Genomic DNA, 19,850 nt, shown 5'->3' on the forward strand with positions numbered 1-19,850 from the left:
TCAATGCCCCACAGAAAATAAAAACAACTTATACTCACCTCCTACAATATGCAGTTCTATCGATGTTGGCCTGCTGTGTCACGATGTTGTCACGTTACTGCTGAAGCCAGTGAGCGGACTCTGATCGGCTGCAGCCTTTTCTATTTTGTCTGAGTGGATGTCTGCTCTGATGGAGTATTAATGAGCTTCAGCCAATCATGTCATCGAATGTGAGCAGCAGCATTGCTGTAGAAGGTGAGTGTCCAGGATTGATTAGCAGGGGGTATTCAGTAGTGGACAACCCCTTCATGGCCACGTTCACACGTTCAGTATGAACCAAAACCAGGAAAGTAACAGAGGAAAAGTATAATAGAAACACGTCACCACTTCTGTATTTATCACCCACTCCTGGTTTTGGCTTACAAATACTGATGTAAAAAACTGAACGCGTGTACATGGCCTAAGACTACGGCTATACTGATATTTTCTGTAGCACTGCTGAATATAACTATGGAGTGACAGCTGATGCAGATATCTGTGTATTTCTTTACGATCACGGACTGGCTGCGGCTCTCTCGACCCGAGCATTATATCCTCATATATTTCTATGAAGTTGTCACTCTCTGGTCAGGAGACCCATGGCCAGCCCATGCATTAGTGGTCCATGCTCGGACTGATTTGCACAGACGTCTGCATGAGCATTAACTCAAGTGTATTCTTTTAGGTTGCTACTGTAGCTTAACTATTGCAAGACCTGCTCAATTTTTTCCCTTCCTGACCGGGCACGTATTCAGGTTCTCGCATATCTGCTTTTAACCGCTCTATTAAAAAAAATTCCTATTCGGGTATTTAAATAATTTTTTCCGCAATACATGGGGCTTCATTTTTATATCATTGCAATGTTGCTTTTTTTTTTTTTCGGACTGGTGGCGTTTCTCTTTTTTTTTCTCAAGCACACTGCCCCCTGTAAGATCTTAAAAGACCGGGTGGGCTTTAACATGTTCTCTCTTTATTGATTATGCCCACTGTAACTATTAACTCCCAGTTATATTGGAAATTCAGCCTCCTACCTGCACAGCAAAGTTCACTGGGTCTCCTAGGATTGAGCAGCTCCTACTTTCTCCCTATACCCCGCTATAGCTGGGTCCGAAGGGGATAGCTGAGATCACTCCATACACTGCAAGTGCCAGCTGTGTTATACAGGTGGTGACTACCGCAATCAGAGATGACTGTGATCACGACTGTTTAACCCTTTACATACCACTGTCAATAGCGACTGCGGCATCTAAGGGGTTAGATAGAGGGGGGGGGATGCTTTGTCACCTTATATGCCTCTTACCCTGTGGTTGTGGGATACCCCTGATTTTTTTTGGCACAAGTTTTTCACTCAAGAGTTAGTCTATTTTTTGCGTATTACGTAGTAGAAACAATCTGGATGAACATCATCTACTTTTTGTAATGCTACAAATTGATTTTAACTAATGAGGGGCACCTTTAGCCCCCCACACTTGCAAGCATTTGCAGATGGTCAGCCAGTCCTGATGAAATCAGCGGGTTCAGAGCGCTTTCATCTGCTATGTATGAGGGCTGTTAGTGTGTTGATTCCATTATTCTTTGCCAGGTGTTGCAGTGTCACCTCTACATAACTTGCACTCATTCAGCCAGTGTGTGTAGTAATAATAATCTTTATTTATATAGCGCCAACATATTCCGCAGCGCTTTACAATTCAGACAATGCAATGCAGGGATGTGCCCAGCGGCTACATTGCATCTGGTCTTGGTCATATGTAGCCTCATGAGTAGCAAGGTATTTTAGGGGAAATTGGGCTTGAAATGTTGGTGGAAACTTTTTAGTTTCCACCAATTTGCATTTTTCATGAATATGAATCTTGTGTATGAAATATACATTTTAAAGGGTTTTCTGGTTTATAAGTTTCTTCCCATCAACAGCGGCGTTGTGTGAACCTGTTCTAACAGCATAACCTGCAGATATAAACCTGTATAACTGTTTTTCTGAAGAAGATGTTGCAGCATATTGCTGATATGGTGAAATTGATGCCAAGTTATTCCCTAAAACAGTCAGAATATCTATACTATAAAGTGGGGCCCGTTATGTGACTCGCAATGCTTTATCTTCCTGCAAACGTTTTAATATTTATTAGAAAAATATTCATTAAAAGGGGTTCTCCACTACTGATAAAAAATGTTTTTCATGAACATCCCCCTCCCCCCACACATGGGGGCCCCAACAATATGTAAAATGTGGAGAAGAGAAAAAAACGTGCTATCGTTACCGATTTCTCACTGCTTCTTTTCTTATGCTGTCTGGGACCCTTGTCGATCTTTGTTTCCTCCTTTTCCGGGGTGGACGGACATTTGACCACTGCTGCCAGTTACTAGCACGTCACCGCTGTAGCAGTCACATGACCATATGACAGGAATAGAATATGCAAAGCCAAGTTCTGTACATCCTATTCAGGCCATAAGCTGCTATATGGACATGTGACAGCTGCAGCCAATCACTGGCTGCAGGAGGTAACGCACAAATTGGCCAATTTGTGTGTGCCCACCATCGACAAAGCAACCTTTCCCCGGTGGGACCTTAACCATTTCTATCAGACATGCCTCTACCAGACCAAAGGTAGGATCCAATATGAGTTAAAACCAGCTTCACTATGCAAAAAAACCAAGCCCTCCAACAGCTCAGACAACAGACAGATGTAAATGTTACAGGTCATGGAGAATAGCAACACAGACCAAAATTTTTATTTAATTATTTTTTTTTTTACAAAATTCAAATAGTTTTACACCATTTAAATGAAAAAAAGGATGCAAGTTTGGTATTGACGTAATTGGACTGCCCTGGAGTGTCGTGTTTCTAGGTCGTTTTTATCACATAATGTATGTCATCAAAATAAAAAACAATGTCGGGGTTGCATTTTTCTTCACCATTTCATCCCAACTTGTAATTTTTCTTTTTCAGTACATTCTATGATAAAATGGGGTTATTAAAAAATGAAACTCACTGTTAATGGAAGAATAAAAAAAAAAAGTTTTGACTGTTGTAAGAAGGCGAGAAAAAAGCAAAAGTGTAAAAAAAGAAAAAAATTGTCCACAAGGCGAAACATGTATCCTCTGGCACCTGTCCCTACCTAGAGAACAGCGATCCCCGTTCTGCCAGGGATTCAGCTAGCAGTGAGTGAAGAGGTGGCTGCACATACACGGACTCCCATTCATTACTAAGGGAGGTTCAAATGAAACATAAATGGTACATAGCCACCTTTTTCTGAAGATGTTGTTGTTTTTATAATCAAGGTTCCAATAATGTTGGCCATAAGTGATTTTTTTATTTTTTTTTTTGTGGGAAAAGATTAAGGATAACCTGTATTTCCTTCATCTAAATCCTTCAAACAAAGCACAGCAAAAGGACACAAAATTCAAAAAACAAAGAAGAAAAAAGGAAACAACCACTCTACTGAATGGTGTGTGAGAGGTCATTCATCAGTATTTTGCACCTGTGCTGCCTTCACCTTTTTAATAGAGGCTGCTGCATCCTGTAGGGCATTAGTAATGTGACGGGTTGTTCGTAAATAAGGCTGCCTTTTTTTCTTCTGTTTTTTATCTAAATTTCTGCTCTTTCATGGCTCAGAGGTGGTCTTTGACAGCCTTTCTTGTATGAACATGAATAAAGATGGCGGTCAGTCACTGATTAGGACCTCTCATCGGACCTGAGCCATTAGTGAACAGGGATTTAAAGGGAATGTCAGTGGGTTTTTACTATGTGTTTTGAGAGCAGCATGGTGTAGGAGCTGAGACCCTGATTCCAGAGATGTCACTTACTGGGCTGTGTTTCTGTTTCAATAAATTCAGTGTTTACACAGCAGATTATCCCTAGATGACTAACTACCTTGTGCTTGCTGGTCCAATCACTCTTCAGCCCTGATTAGCAGTTTTTTGCAACTATACAACGTACACAGAAAGCTGCCAACCAGTGGTGTGGGCGGGGCTATACACAGATCAGCATTCCAACCAGTGGTGTGGGCGGGGCTATACACAGATCGGCATTCCAACCAGTGGTGTGGGCGGGGCTATACACAGATCGGCATTCCAACCAGTGGTGTGGGCGGGGCTATACACAGATCGGCATTCCAACCAGTGGTGTGGGCGGGGCTATACACAGATCGGCATTCCAACCAGTGGTGTGGGCGGGGCTATACACAGATCGGCATTCCAACCAGTGGTGTGGGCGGGGCTATACACACATCGGCATTCCAACCAGTGGTGTGGGCGGGGCTATACACAGATCGGCATTCCAACCAGTGGTGTGGGCGGGGCTATACACAGATCGGCATTCCAACCAGTGGTGTGGGCGGGGCTATACACAGATCGGCATTCCAACCAGTGGTGTGGGCGGGGCTATACACAGATCGGCATTCCAACCAGTGGTGTGGGCGGGGCTATACACAGATCGGCATTCCAACCAGTGGTGTGGGCGGGGCTATACACAGATCGGCATTCCAACCAGTGGTGTGGGCGGGGCTATACACAGATCGGCATTCCAACCAGTGGTGTGGGCGGGGCTATACACAGATCGGCATTCCAACCAGTGGTGTGGGCGGGGCTATACACAGATCGGCATTCCAACCAGTGGTGCGGGCGGGGCTATACACAGATCGGCATTCCAACCAGTGGTGCGGGCGGGGCTATACACAGATCGGCATTCCAACCAGTGGTGCGGGCGGGGCTATACACAGATCGGCATTCCAACCAGTGGTGCGGGCGGGGCTATACACACATCGGCATTCCAACCAGTGGTGCGGGCGGGGCTATACACAGATCGGCATTCCAACCAGTGGTGCGGGCGGGGCTATACACAGATCGGCATTCCAACCAGTGGTGCGGGCGGGGCTATACACAGATCGGCATTCCAACCAGTGGTGCGGGCGGGGCTATACACAGATCGGCATTCCAACCAGTGGTGCGGGCGGGGCTATACACAGATCGGCATTCCAACCAGTGGTGTGGGCGGGGCTATACACAGATCGGCATTCCAACCAGTGGTGTGGGCGGGGCTATACACAGATCGGCATTCCAGCCAGTGGTGTGGGCGGGGCTATACACAGATCGGCATTCCAGCCAGTGGTGTGGGCGGGGCTATACACAGATCGGCATTCCAGCCAGTGGTGTGGGCGGGGCTATACACAGATCGGCATTCCAGCCAGTGGTGTGGGCGGGGCTATACACAGATCGGCATTCCAGCCAGTGGTGTGGGCGGGGCTATACACACCAGCATTCCGAGCTCTGCTAGATCTGCAGCAGAGAAAACTGATTCTATAACAACTGCTGCACCCAGTAAACTAAGTGACACATCGCTGGAATCAGGGTCTCGGCCCTTACATTATGCTGCTGTCAGATTACGTAGCAAAAACCTGATGGTAGATTTCCTTTAGATGAATAAACTAAAGATAATTAATAGTGTTGAGCTTGTATGTTCTGTTAACCCTTTCACCGACTATGCTCGGACTGAGCTTCGAGTATTTACAGCTGCTCGGTGATATGTTTGAATCGTTCCCGTGTGCATGATTTGCAACTGTTTGACAGTTTTATTACATGTGAGGAATGTCTATTTCTTACACATTCCTCTCATGTAATAAAGCTGTCAAACAGTTGAAAATCATGCACACGGGAACGATTCAAACATATCACCGAGCAGCTGTAAATACTCGGAGCTCGGCCCGAGCATACTCTCTCAACACTAATAATTAACCATTACACTAAACTGACAGCTCGTTCTAGGTGATAGGTTCCCATCTTTGCTCCCCTTGGTAGTCTGCCCTGTGGGCGGTCTGTCAGTAATGGACTGAGTGCTCATCGTTAGCTGTTACAGTCTGTCCTCTGCACACAGATATGTAGCGTAATTCCCTCCAAGTTATTACACGCTATGTGCAAGCTGACAGTATGGTCAACATGACAGGGTCACTTTAATAACTGGCTCTTTTGTGCAGCGTGACTCATATGAAAGCTGGTTACTGATACCATAATTTATCATCTACTTTTTTATTTTTAGAGGGATATATTTAACTGTTCTCAGAACAGATCAATAAAGCTGTAGCTTTTTTCTACTCTTTGCCAGATGTCGGTTTCTTTTAACATTGCAGCATTTTTGTCTCATTTTACAGAGGAGAGAATAACATTTATCTCTATGGAGTGTTCAATGGCTATGATGGCACCAGAGCCACTAATTTTGTCGGCCAGAGGTTGGCAGCTGAGCTTCTCTTGGGGCAGTTGCATGCCGATGTAACGGACGGAGAGGTGCAGAGAGTGTTGTTGCAGGTTAGTGGCTGAGTTTATTGACCTGAGCAGAGGATTAATTTTAAGAGCCTAGTCACATATCATATAGCAGCTGTATGTTCTCACCTGTATTGTGGCCACAAGTCTCAGCCCAACCATAGGTTTCATGACCTGAATCAAAAGCGTCATAGGCATATATCATACTGTTAGTTTGGAGTTCAAGGCCTGCAGTGGGACCAGGACTTGTGGCTTTAATATGGACGAGAAAAGATTTCAAGCACCACTCCAGTGGGTTTTTGTTATTTTCAGCACTGGAGTGGTCCCTGGTCCTAATCTTAAGCCCCCGTCTCACATAGCGAGATCGCTAGCGAGATCTCTGCTGTGTCACGGTTTTGGTGACGCAACAGCGACCTCACCAGCGATGTCGCTATGTGTGACACTTTGCAGCGATCAGGCCCCTGCTGTGAGGTCGCTGATCGCTGCAAAGTGTCCTGGACCATTTCTAGGTCGTTGCCCTCCCGCTGGTCAGCACACATCGCTGTGTGTGACCAGCGGGAGCAGCGATCAGGCTGGTAACCATAGTAAATATCGGGTTACTAGGGGCACACGCGCACCTAGTAACCCTTGTTTATCATGGTTACGAGCCTGCTAAAGTGAGCGGTAACCTCCCGCTCACTGTAGCAAAGTGGTAACCATGATAAACAACGGGTTACTAGGTGCGCGTGTGCCCTTAGTAACCCGATGTTTACCATGGTTACCAGCCTGATCCTGCTTCAGCAGGCTGGTAACCAGGAGCAGGACATCGTGGAAAGATTCTTTCCACGATGTCGCTTCTCCCCTGATCGTTGGTGAGCCTACCTGTTTGACAGCTCACCAGCGACCACATAGCGACGCAGCAACGATCCCTGACAGGTCATATCGTTGTCGGGATCGTTGCAGCGTCGCTAAGTGTGACGGGGCCTTTACACTTACCTGCCGCTGTATTCACCTCTCTTGTCTCATGCTGCCATTTTGTGACCGCAACTTGTGACTGACCAGAAGTAATGGTCACAAGTAGTGTTGAGCATTCCGATACTGAAATATCGGGTATCGGCCAATATTCGGGGTATCAGAGTTCCGATACTGAGTTCCGATACTTTTAGAATATCGAATACCGGAATCGGAAGTTCCCATAATGCCTGCGCTCTGCAGTGTCTCTGAAGGATGACAAGCTGGATGGCAGCGCTCAGCTTACTGTACTTGTCATTTAGTGTAAAGGATTCATTTAAAAAAATAATAGTGTTTTCATGCACTGTCTCTTTAAAAAAGCCGGCCGGCAATTCAGCAGCGGTACCCGACAATTTACAACAGAAAGAATAGAGCATCACGCATAGATTAGATAGATAGAAACATGTCAGTCACATATATAATAAGTACAGTGATAGTGTTGCTTACTGTACTTGTCATTTAGTGTTAAAATAAAGGATTTATTTAAAAAAAAATTGGCGTGCGGTTCCCCATAATTTTAGTCTCTAGCGGAGGTTAAGCAGACCGCTGGGGCAGATGTTTGAAGCCTGGGAAGGGGGTAATACCCACGCAGCTTCCCAGGCTACTGATATCAGCCCCCAGCTGAATACCTAGCCTTTACTAGCTATTAAAATGGGGGACCCTCCCAAAAAAATGACGTGGGGTCCCCCCTATTTTAATAGCTAGCAAAGGCTAGGCAGACAGCTGGGAGCTGATATTAATAGCCAAGGAAGGGTGCCATGAATATTGGCCCCCTCCCAGGCTAGAAACACCAGCCGTCAGCCGCCCCAGAAATGGCGCATCCATAGGATGCGCCAATTCTGGCACTTAGCCTCGCTGTTCCCACTGCTCTGTAGCGGTGGCAGTGGGGTAATAGTGCTGGGGTTGATGTCAGCTGACATTATAAGCTGACATCAAGCCCAGGTTAGTAATGGAGAGGCGTCTATAAGACACCCCCATTACTAACCCCATAGTCAAAGTTACAAAAAAACACAAACACCCAGAATAAAGTCCTTTAATTGAAATAAACACACAATTCTTTATTGTTCTAAATTAAACCATACTTACCATCACGCCCATTCCAGCTGAAGCCAACGATCTCCTGCAATAAAAGAAAAATAATAAAGCAACATCATCCTTACCTTTCCATGGTTCCCACGACAGCTTCAGCTCTGCTACATCGAGATGACAGGCTGGATCGCAGCCGAAAGCTGCCATCCAGCCTGTCATCCCGCAGACACTGAGAAGTGCAGGCATGCTTGCGCTCTGCAGTGTCTGGCTGTGACTGCATCCAGATGAGCCGAGGTCATGTCCAGTTAACTCAGCTCACCTCATGCACGTCACTGACAGCGTGGGAAAATTCTTCTGCGCTCAGCGCTTCAGCAGGAGAATTCTCTCACGCTCACCGCATGCGCAGGAGAATTCTCCCACGCTGTCAGTGACGTGCATGAGGTGAGCTGAGTTAGCTGGACATGACCTCGGCTCATCTGGATGCAGTCACAGCCAGACACTGCAGAGCGTAAGCATGCCTGCACTTCTCAGTGTCTGCGGGATGACAGGCTGGATGGCAGCTTTCTGCTGCGGTCCAGCCTGTCATCTCGATGTAGCAGAGCTGGAGCTGTCCTGGGAACCATGGAAAGGTAAGGATGATGTTGCTTTATTATTTAACTTTTATTGCAGGAGATCGTTGGCTTCAGCTGGAATGGGTGTGATGGTAAGTATGGTTTAATTTAGAACAATAAAGAATTGTGTGTTTATTTCAATTAAAGGACTTTATTCGGGTGTTTGTGTTTTTTTGTAACTTTGACTATGGGGTTAGTAATGGGGGTGTCTTATAGACGCCTCTCCATTACTAACCTGGGCTTGATGTCAGCTGGCATTATAAGCTGACATCAACCCCAGCCCTATTACCCCACTGCCACCGCTACAGGGCAGTGGGAAGAGCGAGGCTAAGTGCCAGAATTGGCGCATCCTATGGATGCGCCATTTCTGGGGCGGCTGACGGCTGGTGTTTCTAGCCTGGGAGGTGGCCAATATTCATGGCACCCTTCCTGGGCTATTAATATCAGCCCCCAGCTGTCTGCCTAGCTTTTGCTAGCTATTAAAATAGGGGGGACCCCACGTCATTTTTTTTTGGGGCCCTCCATTTTAATAGCTAGTAAAGGCTAGGTATTCAGCTGGGGGCTGATATTAGTAGCCTGGGAAGCTCCGTGGGTATTACCCCTTCCCAGGCTTCAAACATCTGCCCCAGCCGTCTGCTTAACCTCCGCTAGAGACTAAAATTACGGGGAACCCCACGCCAATTTTTTTTTTTAATAAATCCTTTATTTTAACACTAAATGACAAGTACAGTAAGCAACACTGTCACTGTACTTCATATATATATATGTGACTGACCTGTTTCTATCTATCTAATCTATGTGTGATGCTCTATTCTTTCTGTTATAAATTGTCGGGTACCGGTGTATGCCGCTGATGAATTGCCGGCTTTTCATGTTTCACTGTGAGCACTGTTCCCATCGATTTGGGCAACCACCTCCGCCAATACATTCTACATTATTGTTAGTTGTTTTCCTTCATGTAGAATTAACCTACAAGGAAAGAAAGGGTTTATTTTCATTCCGATATTTGTGTCCCATTGACTTGCATTGGTTTCCGGTATCGGAATCGGCGATATCCGATACTTTTTGAGTATCTGCCCGATCCAATCCGATCCGATATTTCCTGATATCGGAAGGTATCGCTCAACACTAGTCACAAGCTCTCAATGTAAGTCTATGAGAGCCAGAACAAGGGTCTCATAGACTTATATTGAAAAGTGACCTCTGCTTGCTTTAGCGGGTCACAACCCACTGCAGTCGTGCTGATAGAAGGTCAAGACGGTTGGGGGTAAGTATAAGACTTGGGTCAGGGAACTTAGATTAGAAGCTTCACTCCAGCACTGCAAAAAGAACACTGTAGTGGTGCTTTATGGGTGTAACATGCATCTTGGGGTGTATTTCCACTGGCTGATAGTCGAGCACAAGTTTCCAGGAACACTGATTTCCTATTATCGGTCTTTCTTAACAAGGCTGCTATTCAACCAACTAACGAGCAAAATACTTTCACCAGTTGAAATTATTTTTAAATAAGCTTAAAAATGATCGTTCTTGGAAGTACATTGTCCTGTGTAGTATAACCAGAGCATGTGCTGCCGAGAACAACCATTTTCTACGCAGTGAATGTCACCTCTGCATAGAAGTGCTGTCTAATCAGGCTATAATATCAATCGTCTTTTATGTAGACTCTTTGCGGTCATTTGACAGCCACAGGTTGACTGGTGTAAAGTTTTTGTTTGGATCCATGAAGGAGGAATGTGTACATGTTAGCAATAATGATAGGATAGATAAACTAGATGTACAAAGATCAAAACGTATCCATCTCCTACATATAGATTTCTTTAGCAAAAACTGAATGTTCAGTACATTGTAATGTTTGGTGTCCTGAATATAACCATGCTGTAAAATGCTTCATAGTTTTAACAAGTGGCAGGCTCTGGGCATTGTTTCTACATGGCAGCTCTCCTCCTGATCCTCTCGGCCTGGATCAGCTTGATTGACAGATCTCTTACTATGCAGAAATAAAGAACAGATCTGTCAATCAACTGGAAATGGGAAGACCTAGGAAAGCTGCCAAGCAGTCATTTCTCCAGACCCCAGCACTTAATAGAACTATAATTTTAATGTAATGGTACCTTTCACTTAATCATGCCCATCATTATGCAGACAAGTTCCCTTTGAAGAAAAATAAAATGTAAGGTCCAAATTAAGTTATTGTTCTAACTATCTGAGGAAATGTAATCTGTCTTGTTAAGAAGGGCTATTACAGATGCTAGATACAGTGTATAATCCATTGCAAACCTTCAGAAGGTGATGCTCATCTGAGATACCCTTTTATGTAACAGTTGTATGCTGGGATTATTTCCATCATAATTTAAGAGTGATGGTAATCGGCTGCTTTAGCAATCTTGCATTTAATCTTCCTTAATTGTGTGTTATTTAGGCATTTGATGTGGTTGAAAGAAGTTTTCTCGAGTCTATAGATGATTCCTTAGCAGAAAAAGCAAGCCTCCTGTCTCAGCTGCCAGAGGTAAGTTTCTCATTCTGAATAGTGCAGGTATTTTATTGCTAAATCCAGAAATGTCAGTAGGTTGCTCAACCCTTCAGACAATTGGTGTCTGTGCTGTCTATCCACAAATTTTCAAGTCCAATTTGTGTATAGTTTTATGCAGGGTTATTTACATATGGCGAGGGTCATTTAAAACTGTCATAGCCTTTCTTCATTCTTCAGGTATATGGTTATACTCATTAGTTTAATGTCATCTGAACCCACCAACCATCTAATGTAGTAGTTGGAGTAATGCGGGGTATGGCATGTTGTTGGAGTTCAACATGCCTGAGCTTTTTATTCTCAGGTGAGATGAGCCACCATCAGAGGTGTCTGACATTGGCTTGGTCCAATCTCTCTACAAAAATGCATGCTGAGCTTAGCTAATCATGCATGTGCATAGGGGGTTGGGAGGAATAGCTGTCGTGCAAACAAGCCTTCAGCTTACATCGGTCTGACATTTTTGTCTAGCTTTCAGCTGCTACTGTTAAAGGATTGTTCCAGGCTTGGAATATTGATAACGTATTCTTAGAAAATAGGATCCCACAATACACAGTGTATGAAGCTGTGCTGTTTGGCTCCTTTAGCAGTTTGCATTTGGCTGTTGCCATAGCTGACAACAGTTTACTGCTGGTGTCGGACCCCCTCTGATCTGATATTGATGACCCCTCTTAAAGAAAGGTCTTCAGTATCTGAAGCCAGAAAACCCTGTTGCAAAAGTTTCTCAATGTGATTAGATAAGATGATGCCTTGTTAAAGGGGCTTTCAAGCCTCTCATATTGAGGACCTATCTTTGAGAGTTCATCAATATTAGATCGGTGGGGGTCCGACACCAGATAGCCCCAATAATAAACTGTTTTCAGCTCTGCTAATCAGGGCTGTGGAGTCGGTAAGCCAAACCTCCGACTCCTCAATTTCCATGTCTCCGACTCCCTCATACATGGCTCATGTTTAAGTGATAGATTTACTGTAGCACAGACTCATCTCAGCTAAAAGTCTAGACCCTTAGATCAGGAATAGGTCAGACATTTATAGGACATTTCATAACTTTCCCAAATTCTTATGAAAAAATATTCCCCACAAACTGCATTGAACTACTGTACCCAATTTATTATATATTTTAGGAGTTGGAGTCAGTCCATTTTATATTATACTCCACGACTCTAAGGCTGTGTGCCCACGATGCGTTTTTTAAGCATTTCTGCAGCGGCAAAAACGCTGCAGAAACGCTTAAAAAACGCATGGTAGAAGGCCTGCTATGTTCCCCAATGATAATCCGCATGTGCTGTGCACATGCTGCGGAAATTTCCGCTGCGGATTATCATTGCGGAAAAAAAACGCAGCACTACCAATTATTTTGCAGAATCCAAGCGTTCCAATGCAAGTCAATGGCAGCGAAAACACAGCACTTCCGCATCACTGGATCTGTACATGCGGAATCCAAGCGTTTCAATGTGCGGATGGTACCTGGGTCTGGAGGAGAGGAGACTCTCCTCCAGACCCAGGTACCATAGAACCTGTAAAAAAAATAAATAAATAAATAAATATTATATTTACCTTCTGATGGCCCCCGGTGTCTTTGTCTTCACTTACCGGCAGATCGCGTTGGACTGAAGGACCTGCACTGATGTCATTTAGTGAAAATGTGATGGCAGGTCCTTCAGTGTAGTGTACCGTGAGCTGCCGGCAAACCAGGACAGAGCGAATAAAGACTGGGGGGGGGGCCATCAGAAGGTAAGTATAGATTTATTTTTTTATTTTTTACCATTCTTTACTGTCACACTATATAAATCCATGCCGAGCGTTAAGATCACCTGATCATAGTTATCCTTCAATGTAAGTGCAGCTTAACCCCTTAAGCCCCGTTGGGTGGTTTGCACGTTAATGACCGGGCCAATTTTTACAATTCTGACCACTGTCACTTTATGAGGTAATTACTCTGGAACGCTTCAACGGATCCCCCTGATTCTGAGATTGTTTTTTCGTGACATATTGTACTTCATGATTGTGGAAAAATTTCTTCGATATCACTTGCGTTTATTTGTGAAAAAAACGGAAATTTGGCGAAAATTTTGAACATTTTGCGATTTTCAAAATTTGAATTTTTAAGCCCTGAAATCAGAGCGATATGTCACACAAAAGAGTTAATAAATAACATTTCCCACATGTCTACTTTACATCAGCACAATTTTGGAACCAAAATTTTTTTTTGTTAGGGAGCTATAAGGGTTAAAAGTTGACCAGCGATTTCTCATTTTTACAACAAAATTTATAAAACCATTTTTTTAGGGACCACATCACATTTGAAGTCGCTTTGAGAGGTCTTTATGACAGAAAATACCCAAAAGTGACACCATTCTAAAAACTGCACCCCTCAAGGTGCTCAAAACCAAAAAAAAAAAAAACACTTTTTCATTTTTACGAATCAATTTGTGAAGCACCTAGGGGTTCCAAGTGCTCACTATGCATCTAGATAGGTGCCTTGGGGGTCTAGTTTCCAAAATGGGGTCACTTGTGGGGGAGCTCCAATGTTTGGGCACACAGGGACTCTCTAAATGCAACATGGTATCCGCTAACAAATTGAATGGAAAATCGGCTCAAATTGTTAGCGGACACCACATTGCGTTTGGAGAGCCCCTCTGTGCCCAAACTTTGGAGCTCCCCCACAAGTGACCCCATTTTGGAAACTAGACCCCCCAAGGCACCTTTCTAGATGCATAGTGAGCACTTGGAACCCCCAGGTGCTTCACAAATTGATTCGTAAAAATGAAAAAGTGAAAAAAAAAACACTTTTTCATTTTTACGAATCAATTTGTGAAGCACCTAGGGGTTCCAAGTGCTCACTATGCATCTAGATAGGTGCCTTGGGGGTCTAGTTTCCAAAATGGGGTCACTTGTGGGGGAGCTCCAATGTTTGGGCACACAGGGACTCTCTAAATGCAACATGGTATCCGCTAACAAATTGAATGGAAAATCGGCTCAATTTGTTAGCGGATACCATGTTGCATTTAGAGAGTCCCTGTGTGCCCAAACATTGGAGCTCCCCCACAAGTGACCCCATTTTGGAAACTAGACCCCCCAAGGCACCTTTCTAGATGCATAGTGAGCACTTGGAACCCCAGGTGCTTCACAAATTGATTCATAAAAATGAAAAAGTGTTTTTTTTTTTCACTTTTTCATTTTTACGAATCAATTTGTGAAGCACCTGGGAGTTCCAAGTGCTTACTATGCATCTAGATAGGTGCCTTGGGGGGTCTAGTTTCCAAAATGAGGTCACTTGTGGGGGAGCTCCAATGTTTGGGCACACAGGGGCTCTCCAAACGCAACATGGCATCCGCTAACAATTTGAGCCGATTTTCCATTCAATTTGTTAGCGGACACCATGTCGCGTTTGGAGAGCCCGTGATGTGCCTAAACAGTGGAGCTCCCCCACAAGTGTCCCCATTTTGGAAACTATACCCCTCAAAGATTTTAAGGTGTATAGTGAACATTTTGAACCCAGAGGTACGGCACAGAATTTGTTTACATTAGGTCATCATATTGAATAAGTTGTCATTATTCTTGAGCGCAAGTGCTCGCTACTTGAGTTTGCATCGGGTACTCAGGTATGCACCATGTACAGCGTGTGCTTGAGTGACATGCTCGAGTCCCTGCTCCGCATGTTTCACGGTTATTAGGCACCCAAAAAAAAACATGCGGGGATCGCTCGTGCATGGCAGGCAATCCCCGTAAAGTTTTTTGGCCGCGAAGCATATGGGGCAGAGACTCGAGCATGTCACTCAAATACCCACGATACTCAATGCATACCAGAGCACCCGATGCAAACTCAAGTAGCGAGCACTTGCTCTCAACACTAGTCACCATATCGTCATCTTTTTTTCTTACTTTTGAAAAAAATCCCAACCCCAGCCCTAGCCCTAGCACAACCCTAGCCCTAGCACAACCCTAGCCCCAGCACAACCCTAGCCCCAGCACAACCCTAGCCCCAGCACAACCCTAGCCCCAGCACAACCCTAGCCCCAGCACAACCCTAGCCCCAGCACAACCCTAGCCCCAGCACAACCCTAGCCCCAGCACAACCCTAGCCCCAGCACAACCCTAGCCCCAGCACAACCCTAGCCCCAGCACAACCCTAGCCCCAGCACAACCCTAGCCCCAAACCCAGCCCTAGCCCCAAACCCAGCCCTAGCCCCAAACCCAGCCCTAGCCCCAAACCCAGCCCTAGCCCCAAACCCAGCCCTAACCCTAGCCCAATCCTAACCCAAGAGTTTATTTTTGACGCCGTTCCTTGTGCGGTATAAGTGATTAGACGACTTTATTCTTCGGGTCGGTGTGATTACAGCAATGCCAGAATCATATGGGGTTTTTATGACTGACAGCTGTCACACACTAAAAGACGCATTTTTTGTAAAATCTAGTTTTTGCATCGCCATATTTTGAGAGCTATAATTTTTCCAGATTTTGGCAGACAGTCATGTGACGGCTCGTTTTTTGCGGGATGACTTGACGTTGTTATTGGTGTCATTTTCAGGCACGTGACATTTTTTGATCGCTTTCTATTCCGATTTTTGGGAGGCAGAATAAACAAAAACCAACAATTCAGGAATTGTTTTTTTTTTTTTTTTTTTTTTTTTTATTCTGTTCCGCGTGTGGTAAAATTGATGAGGTAGCTTTATTCTTCGGGTCAGTACGTTTACAGCGGTACCACATTTGTATCATTTTTCTATGTTTTGGCGCTTATACACAATAAAAGCTATTTTATAGAAAAAAATATTTTTTAGCATCGCTTTATTCTGAGAGCTGAAACTTTTTTATTTTTCGGCTGATGGAGCTGTATGGCGGCTTGTTTTTTGTGGGACGAGATGACATTTTCAGCGGTATCATTTTTATTTATATGCGTCTTTTTGATCGCGTGTTATTCCACTTTTTGTTTGGCGGTATGGTGATAAAGCATTTGTTTTTTGCTGCGTTTTTTTTTTTTTTTTTACCGTGTTCACTGAAGGGGTTAACTAGTGGGACAGTTTTATAGGTCAGGCTGTTCCGGACGCGGCGATACCAAATATGTGTACTTTTATTGTTTTTTTTTTTATTTTTTTTATAATAATATTTATTGATGGGTACATTATATTTTTATTTTTGGTGTATTATTTTTTTTATTTTTTTATAATATTTTTGCACATTTTTTTTTTTTTTTTCCACTTTCAGACAGTTTGTACACCTTATTACTTTGTCCCACTCTGGGACTTTCACTTTTTTTTTTCTGATCGCCTGCATGGCATAGGAATGGAGCACCATCCCTATGCCATGCAGGCTGTCAGAAGTGCACAGTGTTAAGATTGCTTGGAGATGCACTGCGCATGTCCAAGCAATCTTCCTGCTCTCTGGTGACCCGGATGTTGTCATGACGACATCGGGTCGTCATGGCAACACCCGGGAAGCCGCTGCAGTCTGCGCTGGAAGCCGGAAGAGGAGGTGAGTATCGCCGATCACCTCCCCTTGCCCCCGCAATGCCGCGATCGATTTCGATCGACTTCGATCGCAGCATAGCGGGGGTTAATGTGCTGGGAGCGGTGCAGGACCGCTCCCTGCACATAGTACCGGGTGTCAGCTGTGACAATCAGCTGACACCCGGCGGCGATCGCGCCCGCACAGCCTGTGTGCGCGCGCGATCGCCATGATGTACTAATACGGGTCTGGCTCTTAAGTCCCAGGGCACAGACGCGTATTAGTACGTCAAATGTTATTAAGGGGTTAAAGAGGTTTTCCCACAAATAAAAGTTCATTTTAATCAATAGATCTTGGAATAATAATAACTTCCACAATTGGATGTGTTTAAATAAAATGTCCCTGTGCTGAGATAATCTTATAAATGTGCCCCTGCTGTGTACTGTGTAATGGCTGTGTCTGACCGTGCAGGAACATGGTCTGATCATACCACAGCTCCTGGGCAGGGGAGGACACAAAAGAGTATACAGACAGGACAGCACAGGATCACTACTGATTATTTTTGTGAGGTAAAACATTTCCCTGCCTGATTTAAAAAAAAAAAAAATGTTGTACTTTACAGCTTAGAATCATTTATGATCCCCTCTTTAATGTCTGTTCTGTATAGTTTCCCCCACCCTGCCCAGGAGCTGTGGTATGATCAGACCATGTTCCTGTACGGTCAGACACAGCCATTACACAGTACACAGCAGGGGCACATTTATAAGATTATCTCAGCACAGGAACATTTTATTTAAACACATTCAATTGTGGAACTTATTTATATTCCAAGATCTATTGATTAAAATGAACTTTTATTCGCGGGAAAACCCCTTTAAAGTATTTTTCTGCTCATTATAAGTAACATGCTGAAATCTATATATTTCAGCATAGAAGTAATTAAAAACATTAGTGTAAAGAAAATATTCGCAGCATATTAATTCCATCCACTCATCCTTCCCCTTTCTTTTCTGCGTGCTGTAGGGTGCGGTACTTCAGCAGCTTCCTAGCCAGTACCAGAAAATTGTAGACCGACTTAACAGCCTAGAAAAGGAGATTTATGGGGGTGCAATGGTCATCGTGGTGTTAATTGTGAACAACAAACTCTACGTCGCTAATGTTGGTATGTAACGCAGTAACTCTTATCAAAATATCAAAATGTTAACAGACGCAGGCACGTGTCTTTGTAAGTGGTTTATACATTTTGAATGAGCACCAATATTTTTGTGTTATTATTTTTTCATTTTTTAAACTGTGCAGATCCTTCCCCCAATGTAAATGAAGGTGTAAGTGATATTGTCTCCTTAGCAGAGGGTGCTGCAGGACGCAATCTGTGTAATCTGCGCATGGCCATGTATATATGTGATTTTATAGACTGTCACCATTACATGGTCTGTGTATACAGACAGCAGAGAACACACATCATGTTTTCCCTGCTAGCCTGTGCCATAATTGTGTAAAGTATTCAAAGATGACTTTAGTGCAGAACGGCACAAGTTAATACATGTGGTTTTGCTGCTGCTAATAGTTGTAGTCCTAATTTAACCCCTTAAAGAGAACCTGTAAGTTTTCATGCTGCTACTGTAAAGTATGTATTAAAGAAAGTGAAAACTATTTTATGTTTAATATATTTTAGTGGCTTTTTTTTTTATTTCATTATTTTCCAAAACATTAATATATAAATAGCACCTCTATATAAATAACACAAGATCCAACATTCACTATAGGTAATGGCAACCCTGCCTGCATGGTAATCTCTGCCTAGATCACAGAACATGCCTAGAAAAAGTCAGTGAACATTTACAGACTAGTGATTCCTATTGATGTGACTGCTGTAATGCATGTCACTGGGTGTTAACAAAAGCTGAGGCAAAATGGCTGCCCCCATAATATATTGAAAAAAGATATCAAAACGTTTACCTGCTCCTCATTTGCTCCTGAATCAGTAGCGGTTTCGTGTTCAGGTGAGCTGTGCGGTGCGTGAGGAAGGCTATAGTAACAAGTGCAGGAGGAGAAACTCTCATACTCACAAATTAGGAACTGCCACAAAATCATGTCCCCAACACGTCTGTTAAAATCGCCATCCTCTTAGAGATGATTAAACAGATTCACAGCTCCTTGGTCCAGAGGCCACGACTGTAGTCCATGGCTGCAAGACCAGAGCCCTGCAAACCTCCTGTCTGCCTCCATCCCCGACACGTCCTCTGATTTATAGGTCAAGCACATCGTCATTGTTGCAGTCCACATGACGTCGCCTTGGACCAACTAACCAAAAGGGCAACGGGGAAACTGGCAAGGCTCTGGTCCAGTGACCATGGACTACCAATATGGCCACTGGACCAGGGTCCTGCAAATCTTTTTAATCATCCCTACCAACCTCTTTAATGCAGGATTTGGTCTAAATAAGCATCCTTGACTCAAAGAGTTGTATGAGGCAGCCGCGTGCATGATCAACCACTGCTCTGTATTACTGGTGATGGGCAAAGGGGGATAAGTGTCCCAAATTCTAACACTCAGTGAATGTCCCAGTAGTCAGACCTCAGTGGTTTACATTGATCATTTGGTTAGTTAGTCGATGACACTCCATAAAGGCAGCTGACCCCACCACTTCTCTAAATCTTGTCCTTACTGCAATAATATAGATGAGTGGGAGCAGGGGACTCAGAACCCCCTCATACTTGTGATCCTGGAGCTGGTAAATATTTATTGTGGGAAAACCCTTCAATGTAGGAGAAAAGCTGTAACAACACAAATGATGTAAGAAAACATTAGCTGTTCTCTGTATGGCAAACAGCTGTGTACTTTCTTCTGTTTGCACATGTATTGTTCTTGTTTCACTTGTGTCCAAGAGAATGAGGTGTCGTAATTAGCAATGTTTGCTTCATAAGGACCTGAAAAAGGAATCCACTATGTACACTTAATGAAGGACTCTGTGCCATAATTGT

General features: G+C 44.0%; 1 protein-coding gene across 1 annotated transcript in view; it reads left to right on the forward strand.

Annotated features, from left to right (window-relative positions):
* The window catches only part of TAB1 (TGF-beta activated kinase 1 (MAP3K7) binding protein 1), a 49,776-nt gene that overhangs the window by 3,749 nt on the left and 26,177 nt on the right, over nt 1-19,850 (forward strand). The window contains exons 3-5 of the mRNA XM_073644253.1: nt 6,159-6,312; nt 11,317-11,403; nt 17,890-18,028. Of these exons, the coding sequence (XP_073500354.1) occupies nt 6,159-6,312; nt 11,317-11,403; nt 17,890-18,028 (380 nt within the window). The remainder of the gene's footprint in view (nt 1-6,158; nt 6,313-11,316; nt 11,404-17,889; nt 18,029-19,850) is intronic.

This window comes from Phyllobates terribilis, unplaced genomic scaffold, assembly GCF_046119375.1.
Source record: "Phyllobates terribilis strain yellow unplaced genomic scaffold, ASM4611937v1 Scaffold_8__6_contigs__length_399053987, whole genome shotgun sequence".
In the NCBI taxonomy this organism is placed as follows: Eukaryota; Metazoa; Chordata; class Amphibia; order Anura; family Dendrobatidae; genus Phyllobates; species Phyllobates terribilis.